General features: G+C 31.1%; 2 protein-coding genes across 2 annotated transcripts; one reads left to right on the forward strand and one right to left on the reverse strand.

Annotated features, from left to right (window-relative positions):
* Positions 1-909: 909 nt before the first annotated feature.
* Positions 910-5,581, reverse strand: LOC120218481. The gene is made up of 10 exons (XM_039215397.1): positions 5,347-5,581; positions 3,866-4,828; positions 3,467-3,596; positions 2,962-3,377; positions 2,674-2,754; positions 2,493-2,591; positions 2,191-2,340; positions 1,964-2,050; positions 1,629-1,700; positions 910-1,377 (listed from the first exon to the last, which is right to left on the reverse strand). Exons 2-10 carry the CDS (start codon positions 4,688-4,690, stop codon positions 1,039-1,041), a joined length of 2,199 nt encoding a protein of 732 aa, XP_039071328.1. The 5' UTR covers positions 4,691-4,828; positions 5,347-5,581; the 3' UTR covers positions 910-1,038.
* Positions 5,582-8,659: 3,078 nt separating this feature from the next.
* Positions 8,660-9,151, forward strand: LOC120218390. The gene has a single exon (XM_039215336.1). It carries the CDS (start codon positions 8,660-8,662, stop codon positions 9,149-9,151), a length of 492 nt encoding a protein of 163 aa, XP_039071267.1.
* The last annotated feature ends 2,204 nt before the right edge of the window (positions 9,152-11,355 follow it).

The raw sequence follows: 11,355 nt of genomic DNA on the forward strand, positions 1-11,355 counted from the left end.
TTATTTTCAAATTACGGGAAGGTCCCCAATAATATCCTACAATTTAAATGTAGTTCAAGTCTTTCACAGTGAAATCTTGTTAAATGAGATAAACTTTATTTTTAGTCCTTGTATTTGGTAATTTTTATAATATTTTTTAAATGTTTTTATATACGTTAGCTTCTTAATCAAACTTTAAACTCAAAAACTAATATTAAAACAATACCAAACCTCTAATTTTAAGCTTAATTGATCAAGTTCAAAGAATATTATATTTAAATATTTAAATATTAAATATAATTAATGCTCGTACCATCCAAGTTTAAGATTTGCACTGTGAATTATTAGAGAGTGAAATTATAACATCAGTCATTTTTATTATACGTAAAGTTATATATTTAATTCCCATACTTTTATTTAGTCAAAATTATCCTCTAAACTTTTAAATTTTAAAATTTTAGTCAAGACTCAAATGACACGAAAAATTAAATTACAATTCCTAAAAATAACCAAATCAAAGTAAAAAAATAAAATAACAACTTGCACATAGTTTAGAGACTAATAACGAATTAAATTTTGGTTTTATTATAATTTCATTTTGTCCTAATTCAAACATAAAACAAACCACCCAACTCCGAACTTGACCTAAACTCAAATGATATGAATCCGTAATGATCATACCTGAAAAACACGAGCCTCAAACCCAAATGACCTAAACTCAACCCTTCTAAATCGAAATTGACCCGAATCGAAATGATTTAAAAATATAAAACCCAAATGAACCAAAAACTAGATTGACTTGACCCGCCCAAGCCCAAGCACATTTGACGTATAATTCCACTGATGAGAAACCACACATTTCAAAGCAAAACCTCCCTATTGTTATATAAGCTATTTTTCAGCTATTCTTGCCATGCATTTAAATCAGTATGAATATGATCCTCCATATCTATTTATTTGAAGTTAGGATGAAGATAAAATGCTATACAAAATCTGCATGTTTTATGCTTACAAGGGGACTTTCTAATCATCAATGCCTTCGAGTCGCTTGATGACTGCTTACCAATGTTTCTTTCCTTTCTTCTTTCTCTTGTTTCCGCTACCGCTACCTCCGCCGCTGCCCATATTGCTACCGCCAGTCTTCGAACCACTTCCAGGTTTGGCGACTGGGCTCTCTGCAGAGGTGCTACCTATAAAATCGTCAAACATGCCTGCTTGTGCTGCATTCTGTAACCACTCTACGAATTCTGCCTCTGTCATGGTTTCTTCTGGATTAGGCGTTGGTATTTTCCCGCCTCTGTGTCCAGAACTAGATCCCTTTCCGGTACTATGCTTGGATGTCAAACTAGTGTTGACGTGAAAACTTGGCTTATGTGTGTTCGGGGGACATCTCATTCCCTGCAATAAAAATCCAGCAGCATTCGATTGTTTTATCCACGACTAAAGAGGGTCTAAACAGAGGATGCAGATTGCAAGAGTGTCGAATGAAAATTCTAGCATTGTATTGAACTCCAGATATCTTCGTATTAACCAGTTTCTGACATGTATTTAGGGTCAAGCTTCCAGAGTGTACTTTGAAAAGTTCATTTGTAATAACCAGAAATTACTTGCTTAATAAAGGGATGCAAGCAAGATAAACATCGGTTTACCTGACAAATATACCATTCCGTAGCATTATAAATCTTACTATCGGCACAAACATAGGCAGAGGGAGCATCCACCTACACCAATAACGAAATAACTATTACGTAAAGACGAAGAATAAAATCTTGAGATCTAAAAATATCGACCCAAAAAAACTCAACCCTAAACCAGTTGGTTTGTTTTGGGGCCGTAACTATGTAAATATTTTAGAAGTAATTCCCATTCTTCTTATTTTCAACTGTATTTCTAGAGAATGTATAATTGATTATATGTTGAAACGAAGATGTAGAAAATTCGGGAAAAAAGTATCAGCCTGTGATGAGGGACGGAAAGTACATACCCTCTGCAATAAACCGAAAAGGAAGGGCTGTGAAGATTGTTCAACCCATCCATCTCCGTCTTTTGCTAGATGAAAATCTTTGCAATCCTTTAGACAATATTCCAGAAACATAAATAATTCATTGTAAGGGATAGGACACCATGTTATCGAAATTGGGATCTCGTGCAGTCGTGCTCGAAGGACAACTTAAAAAGTATAGATGATGATTTAGGAGGAAGAGGAAATACCTGGCACCATCTTGCTCGAGATTTTGATTTCTTTGTATGTATCCAGACATGAAAGTTACCGCATTTTTTACAGACAATTCTCCTAGGTTCTCCGAAAGCTTCCTCCCCATCAGCCTCTGACCATCCAAATCCAGAATGATGTCGACCATTCTGCGCATTCAAAAGCAATAAAAAGGTCGAGTACGATACAAAGATTTGATACACCTATTCAGGAATATATATATTTCAAGTAAGAAACTTGAACATGATAGACATTCGACCTTTATATTTTAGTTAAGAACGTGGAGGGCATATGTTCAAACCTTTTGAGAAGCATTTTGAAACCGACGGAAATAGTTAAACAGCTCCTCCCTCCTAAGTTCATCATCGTATGCTTTTTGCTTCATGGAATCAAGTAAGACCTATACATAAAATTGTATTATTATTCTCAGAAAATAAATAAAAACCATATCCGGTGAAAAACATAGTAAACTGAGATATTACCTCATATGCATTTTGAAGTTTTTTAAAAGCTTCCACAGCCTTCTCATTTCCCATGTTCTTGTCAGGATGGACCAGCATTGCCTATCGAAGCAAAATTCAGTATCAGATAATGTCTTGTTCCTTTTTATTATGGTAAACAATTCGAAAACAATAGCAAAGGTTGGTTATCAAGTGTAAGCTGATCCAACGGAAGTTTCGTAGAAGCTCACTTGGATTTATTAAGAACAAGACCATAACAAATATGATGTAAGATCATATCCAAATAGTGTGAAAATACTTAGGAAGTACCTTTTTTCTATATTCTCGCTTCAGTACATTAACATCGACATTCTGATATCTCGACAAACCCAATGCAGAATAGTGATCGGTGCAGTTCAACAATCGAGCAACTTCTTCTTCAGAAGTTATCTCGGTATCAACCCCACTAGTTGAAGCCACCCCAGGACCACGATCTGCTGAAAACCCCGGAGCATTTTCAGAGAAAGAAGCGTGCATTCCATTTGTGTGTTCTGGGTTTGCATTAGGCCTTGCTTGCTGATTTATGTTGTTCTTTAGGTAGTAGATCAAAACATCACTTGAGATAAATGAGAGGTTTAGAGCCAAAAGCAAACCGAGCCATCCGCTATACATCCAAGCACAATATACAGAATATGTAGTGGTGATCGTTAATGCAAGACGCTCATGGCTAAATGAATATGCCAAACCTGAACAACAGCAAGCATTAGAATTCCATACGTTTGAAATAATTAATTTGCAGATGGAAAAAAATACAATCGAAAGGAGAAGTAATCACCTCCGAGGAAGATCACAAGAAGAGTTGTCCAGAAACTTCCGTAAAACCACAGCAAAATAGATCCAAAAACAGCAACTACCAACATCGCTAAAGTAAACCCGATAAAAACCGCCGCCAGAGCAGCTATGACCTATGTAGCCAGCATTTAAAGCAGTATATGAAGAATTTGTCAATAGCTCAAGAAGATTTTCCAAAGGATCAATAAATCATTGTTAAACAATTACACAAATTTAAGCAATCGATAGATAAAAAATCCTCCAGAATGTCAAATAAAATCCTTGTGAAAACATTTTTATGCAGTCGATAGTTCATGGGATTCGTAAAATGCAAATTGAGGTAGTGGGATCATGGACAAAGAAACCTTAAGAAAAACAAAGATGAGATGCAACCAGAACTTACCAAGAGCATAAGAAACTTCAACATCCCAACCATTGCAAACACCGAGAAAATACTGCACCATATGACTGAAAAAAGTGATGTTGTACCCATTCGGAGAAAGGAATCAATGCCCCTAAGAGTACAGTCCAACCAGATTATTGACAAAAGAAGCATGATATTTCCAAAATGCTTAAGCCACGTCAACATGATGGGATATAATCGATCAACCTTTACTTTGACATGATCTCGAGCATTATACACTTTCGTTGTTAGGGAAAAGAAAATTGGCCTCTGCCTCTCGAGCCACTGGCTTATCACATTAAAGGTGGATGCAGCAGATGCTTTCGCTGCTGCTCTCATATTTCTTACCACCACATAATCTGAAAACTTTACATTCTCCATCGCATCTTTAAGGTGAAAGCCATTCAATTTCAACAAGCAGCCCCAAACTCCTTTTTTGTGTTTTGGATGAAGGTTTCCATCAGGTGATATTTCATTTCGTTCCCTTCTAGTTGAAGCTTCATCTGAAGCTGCATTTCCAATGCAATCCCCAGAACTACTCCCAGAAGATATTGATTGACCAAGAAACTCAGCTGCATCACCATGCTTCTCTGTTGTTAACGATATCTCAGGATTCTGCCTATAATTATTCTCAGTCCCAGCTTGATGACCACTTCTAAAAGTCTCAGTTAAAGCACTATCTGGTGGATTACCATTTGGTAGTTCCTCTCCATGAAAAACCATTTTCTCACTTGCTTTTCCTGTTCCTTTTGCACTGGAGACTCGATATCCTGCCTCCATACCCCTTTGTTTTCCATTCTTCTGCTGATTACCTTTCCGAGCCATGAAATTATAATAGCCTGTCGCTTCCTTGAAAACGGAAATCAGTTTAAGCTGTCCCTAGCCTATCAAGAGAACCATGGAAGATGGTTTTGAGATTTGACATTAAAAGGAATAAGTTCTCCCCTAAACAAAACATTGCACCTGCCAAACGTACACAGTTAGCCAATACATATATAATTCAAGTGCATAAACAAAGCATTCATGAGGTTTCCAATGTTTCCATCATTAGATATCACACAGAAAATGAAAGCAAAAGAGGTCAGATGTTGCTAATTGAGAAACTACCAGTTTGACATAAAGTTTCATATCAAACACAATTTCCATAAAACTTCAACAATTAATTAGAGGGCAAATTAAGTCGTAGGGAGAAAAAAGTAAACCCTCCTTGGAATTTCTATGAATAACTTAAGTTCACTTTTACTTTCATTCCCAGTAATTAACAGCCAACTTCTCATCAATACGTTACAACTAATACCAAACCTGAAACACAGCTAAATTCAAAACACGCAGACAAATCATTCATACAAAAAAGAAGAGCAAAGAAATCCCATTTGGGAATCCAAAACCCAACAAAATTTCACAACAGAAAAAGGGAAATTATTAAACGAAACAAAGAGTTGACATTTAATAGAAGAAAAGGTAGGCAAATGGGCAATTACCTTGAACCAGGGGAACTGGGGAAGTGCAGTGACAACGAAGAAGAAGAAATGAGAGATACCAAACAAAGAGAAAATCAATAAAAAGCCCTAAAAAGTTGGGAATTAAATGAGCATCGAAGAAAATGGGTCAAATAAAGCGTGATATTCTTTTGTTCTTAAAACCGTTTCTTTGATTCTTTTTCCCACTAATTTAAAAAAAAGGTTTTTAAATTGAAGGGAAATTATTACTAAAGGACCGAATTTGGGGGCCGCAGAAAAGAGAGTGTTTCAACACGAAGCTCAAAGATGAAACTGTGTGTACTTCCAATCCCAATACAGAAAAAGGGCAGGATATTGTTGGTGGGGTCTGTTTGGTTGGTTGCTGACTTTTGGTTTTAACCTGTATTTCTTATTCCTGATTAAGGTTATTCTTTGTTTGGTTTACGGGAAAAATTTGTAATTATTTTTTAAGGAATTGTATTTCCATGTTTAATTTACGAAAAAAAATTATTATAATCAATAGTAATATATTTTGATTAAAATTGTGAGAATGTTATTAACTTCAAATTTTTTGGTATTGTACAATTCTCATCATTTAAGATAAATATATCCTTAGAATAATAAATTATTTTCATATGAATCATTCTCAATTTTTATTCTTCATGTTTTGCTTAAAATTATAAACATAACAATAATAAATAACAATAATAATATACAAAGAGTTTGATATATTAAAATATTAATAAATTTAAATAGTTAAAATTATTTTATATTTTTAATATGAGTTAATTACATTATATGTCCTCAAATTATAACTCTCATTTTATATTGATCTTTAAACTTTTGAATATTTAATTTCATCCCAAAACTATGACTCTCTTTATAAAATAGTCTTTAAACTTTTTGAAAATTTTAATTTCATCCCTAAACTATGACCTCTTTCTAAATTAGTCCCCAAACTTTTGAACATTCCAAGTTCATCCTTAAAGTCATCCAAATATGTACTTAGTTTCAACCATAATTTAACCTTAATTTTGTTTTTTCAAACATATAATAATATAACTTAACCTAACGATTTTATTAATAAGAGATGTGATTAGTATATACATATAATTTGGGATGAAATTGGAATGTTAAAAAAGTTTGGGGATAAATTAAAAATGAAGGTCATAGTTTGGGGATGAAATTAAAATAAGGGTCATACTTTGAGGACATGTGATGTAATTGACTCTTTTAACATTTAATAATTATTTATAATTTATGGGGTGAAGAAGATGATATTATTATAAAATGTTATTTAAAATAATATCTAACTTTGAGTTATTAAAAAATTGATCTTATACATTCAAAAATAATATATTTGTTCACTCAAAAGTACAATATTATTTTTTATACAAAGTATAAATAAATATAAAAAATAATATTGTAGTCTCGAGTGAACAAATGTATTATTTTTCAATGTATAGTTATGAAAATTATTTAAAAATATAAGTTTTATATATTAATTATATGTTAAATGTATTTTTTTCATTAAAAATTAGATAATATAACGATTAAAATATTTTTATAAATTTTCATTCAAATATTTATAATTTAGTATTCAAGTTTAATTTATTGAAAAAAAACATATATCACAATGTTAATTTGGTAAAATATGCATCAAAGTATTCCTATATTCATCTCACCAAACATTGTAATCTTATATTTCTGTTGAATAAACCAAACAAGGTAATACAATATTTCTAGAGTAATGTTATTTTCCAATAACCTTATTCTCAAATGTAATCTTACATTTCGTGAATCAATATTCTCTTATAGGTATTTGGTTTTTAGGGTTAATATATGTTCAATATCTATCTTAAATCGATATCAAATAATTATTCATTTTAATTAAAATTTTATAAAATAATTTTTTAATAATATATAGTAATTAAACGATAGTATTTAATTTAATAAATAATTTATTGACTTATTAAAGTCACTCAATTAATTCTTTATAATATAATTTTTAAAAGTGTATATATTAAGTTTTATAAGTTTAAAGATTAAAATAAATACATGAATCAAGCGACTTCAATGATTAAGAGATTGTTGTTATCCTGAGTTATCGAGTTCAAGCACCGCATATGCAGGGGTATGAGCGTTAATTATTAAATGATTGATCTTTTTTGAACATATACTACCTTATATTAAACAAATATTTATCAAAAAATAATAATACGAAAAATATACAATTATTAAACTAAAAATTGCATACCAACAAGGATTGGTTCAAGTGGTAAGCAGCTTGATATCGTTTAAATAAGATCACAAGTTTAAGTCATTGTGTATGTAGAAAATCTCTGCTAGGAGACTTACTCACCAAAACTACGTGTGCGACGCGGGTCAATCCTAATTATTTAAGGCGAAATCTTCGTATCGGGGGGCAAAAAAAACTTAAAATTACATAAATATTTTTTAAAAATTAAAAATGTATAATAAAAAATTAACCTTAAATTAATCATCTACAAGACTACGAGTATGAACAAATTTAAATATAATTTGAAACTCGTATTTTTGTACTAGTGATATTAAATATTAATTATGTTATACCTAACCAGTATAATCCGATTCTAAGATTTAATTTGATATTTGAGTATTTATATTCAATTAAGTATCTGAATTTTACTTTCTTTTCAAATTAGTACTTAAACTTGACTTTTTTATTATTATTATTTGATAAATTTTAGGTGAATACAAGGTAGTATCTATTTAAATATTTTTAATTATTTGACAATAAACGCTCATACCCTTGGCATACGCAGTGCTCGAACTCGAGACCTCAATGGATAACAAATCCCTTAACCACCAATATCACTTGGTTCGTGCTTATGATCTTTAACCAATTTGAACTAAAAAAAATATAAATTTAAACACATATCTTAAAAAAAACAAGTTCAGATGATATTTAAAACCAAAATGGTGTTTTTAATCTAAATAGTTAAAATGACATAATTTGATCACTTTACTTTAAAAAAGGGTGTTTCTAAATAATCCATATTAACGTAGTAAAAGCAAGAGATCAAATCAAGCTAAACTGGAGAACATGAACTAGATTTCAAATTTGAATATAGTAAAAAGACCAAAACCATAATTTGGTCTAACCAAATTTTTGGGACATTGCCGAACACGACCACGTTGCACCCAAATTGCCATAAACAAAAGGAGTTCAATTTGAGGTGAAACACCACAGCAATACTCCATCTTCAACCTGAAACCCCTCGAAATTCAAATCCCTTTGTCCGAAAAAAGAAAAAATAAACCCTAAAAATGCCGTCTCATCTGGTAACAGGAAATGAAGGCCAAAGCCGAAGTTTACCACGGAAACGAAACATGCACAGAGAAGTTCACGTCATTGTTAGAAGAAAAAGGGTTGCCAAAGGGCTTGCTACTAACTCTAAAGGACATACACGAATACGGTTACGTTAAGGATACCGGCTTTGTCTGGCTCCGACGCCGGTCCCGACACGAAACTATATCAAAGAGGGACGGCCTCCACATGTTCGATAACATCAACATCAGGTACGACGAGGAAATCAAGGCATATATCGAGACTAACAAGATCAGGAACCTGACCGGTGTTAAAGTCAAGGAGTTCATGATTTGGTTGGACTTGACCGAAATCTACGTCCAACAACGATCCTGTTCGGCGAAGTCGATGATCACATTCAAAACTCCGATGGGGTTGACGACGTCATTTCCGGTATCGGTGTTCAAACCTCAGTTGGCCATGTTCGGTGATGATGCCGTGAATGAATTAGCTGGGGAAGCCAACGAAGGAAAGTAGTGCAAGATAGAAAGGTAATTTAATTTACTTCGTTGAAGTATATATTATGATGTTCATTTTAAAAAATATATATACATATAATTGAAGTACATTTGTAATTGTATAATATATTATTTTATTAATTTGGGGTGAATACAACATAATATATTTTTAGTGACTTTTAATCATTTGACATTAAACACTCATACTTTTGTATATGTGGTGTTCGAACTTTATACCTCAAGGAATAACAACAATTAGTTGGTTTAGTGAGAGTCGGCCTGTAAACTCGACCTGACTCGGCTCGAAAACTCGTGAGCCTAAAATTTTCAAGCAAACTTTAAATCATGAATTGAAGTTCGAAAAAGTTTGAAATAAAAAAAATCTTAAACTTAACTTGATTAAAGCTCAAAGTCGAACTCGAACATAAACCTTAAGTACATGAAAATCTTATATTGCATTTAAAAAAAACACATAAATGTTAATATTATTAAAAATTTAATTTTTAAAGAATATAATTTTAATATATTATTTTTTTCAAGTTGCTCTTGAGTTTTTCAAGTTTAGTATCAAATAGTTTGTTTCAACTTGTTAATATTTCGATTCGAGTTTGAACTCAAGTTGAGTATTTATCAAGCTTTGATCGAGTGAAGTTCGAGTAGCTTACGATCATAGAATCCTAAGGGAGAGATGCTAGATTCCTTAAGTAAGGTCAAAAGTTTGAATTTTAGTGTTGCAAATAGAGTAAATTAGATTGAGATGCTCATTTTCAGAATGAGTTTCTACGGTATCTGTAATTAATCAATAAATCGAATAGTGATAGTTAAACAAATTTCAAAAGCTAAAAATGTTGGCGGCCCACTTTTGATATTCAACTTGATCTACTAAACTTTTGGATTAGATATCTACAAGTTTGAGCCTAATTATTGTAACCATTTATACAATCAGCCCAAATAATGTACTTTGGGCCTCCTAAAAGGATTTGAAGTATATATATATATATATATTATTTTGTTACACAATGTAAAATTCTTTTAATTTTACACAGATTTAAGACTGTTGGATGAGTGAAAATTGATGGTTGAGATTAACAGTAGAAAATGAAAAGATATTCACTGGAAAAATAAAAACAATGAATTAATCTCAATTATCTATTTTTATTCATCTGATAGTCCTAAATCTCTGTAAAACTAAAGAGTTTTACATTATGTAAGTGAATCTTAATCATATATATAGTGAATCATGTATGGTACGCTGTGATTTTTAGTCATTTTATTTTAAGATTAAAAATATAATAATATATATATTATCATCTTAAGAAAAACTATTATTTAATATTTTAAATTGAATTAGTAACTGACTAACCTATGGCTATGGCCTCAGTTTAATTAGGGGTTTTAGGAAACGATTACGTTGACCATTCAATTATTTAATGATCAATCGTTAAAGGTAACGGTCAAATAATATTTTTGATGAAATTCATCAAATCGAGTGTTTAATTTTTGATGATAAAATCCATCATTGAACTTTTTGGAATAATATTTCAATGAAGTCGGACACATATAACCTATAAAACATTTGTTTAATAGTTTTAAGTAATTATAACATAATATATATTCTTAGTTTTTTTTAGTCATTGATAATTCACATATATTTTGTAAATACAATTGCTTGAATTTAAATTTTTTAAAAATAATATCATTCTCTTTTATTACTTAAATTTCAAATCGTTTAATGAATTAAAATTTAATTATTTAAAGAAATATGAAAGTTTTGGACAGCAAATTCCCTTAAACTCCACTAAGAATGCCGTAATTGAGAACAAGAGTGATTAACGTTGTTTGTTGTAATTTAAAGATGGTCTTAACTCTTATCCCAAAATATTCGAGGATTATAATTCAAAAATAATAACGATAGATTCAAAAATATTTTTTAGGACAAACATACATGCATTTCACTCATAATTTTCGTAGAGTTAGCATAAATAAAATTTTATGGTATACAAAATCAATAAAATAATTAGTTAAATTAAAAAAAAATTGAATTTCATGAAAGTTATGTACTTACCCTAAACTATAGGTGACCGACAACAACACAACATATTTAACGCATGTGTCATTTTCTCACTTAAACTAATTAACTAAATTTATCACGCAACTAATTGCGCCCATATATCCCGTTAATCCGTTCTTTCTTTTAATTATTTTAATTGATTCATTAATTAA

This window comes from Hibiscus syriacus, unplaced genomic scaffold, assembly GCF_006381635.1.
Source record: "Hibiscus syriacus cultivar Baekdansim isolate YM2019G1 unplaced genomic scaffold, ASM638163v2 tig00110198_pilon, whole genome shotgun sequence".
NCBI lineage: Eukaryota > Viridiplantae > Streptophyta > Magnoliopsida > Malvales > Malvaceae > Hibiscus > Hibiscus syriacus.

Bases quoted from the DNA above. Each gene is read 5' to 3' on its own strand.
- LOC120218390 (XM_039215336.1), top strand. From the start codon at position 8,660: ATGAAGGCCAAAGCCGAAGTTTACCACGGAAACGAAACATGCACAGAG.
- LOC120218481 (XM_039215397.1), bottom strand. From the start codon at position 4,690: ATGGCTCGGAAAGGTAATCAGCAGAAGAATGGAAAACAAAGGGGTATG. The intron at 1,701-1,963 runs GTATGTACTTTC...TTATTGGTGTAG, and splicing joins TTTTCGGTTTATTGCAGAGG to GTGGATGCTCCCTCTGCCTA. The intron at 1,378-1,628 runs GTAAACCGATGT...TTTTTATTGCAG, and splicing joins CGGAATGGTATATTTGTCAG to GGAATGAGATGTCCCCCGAA.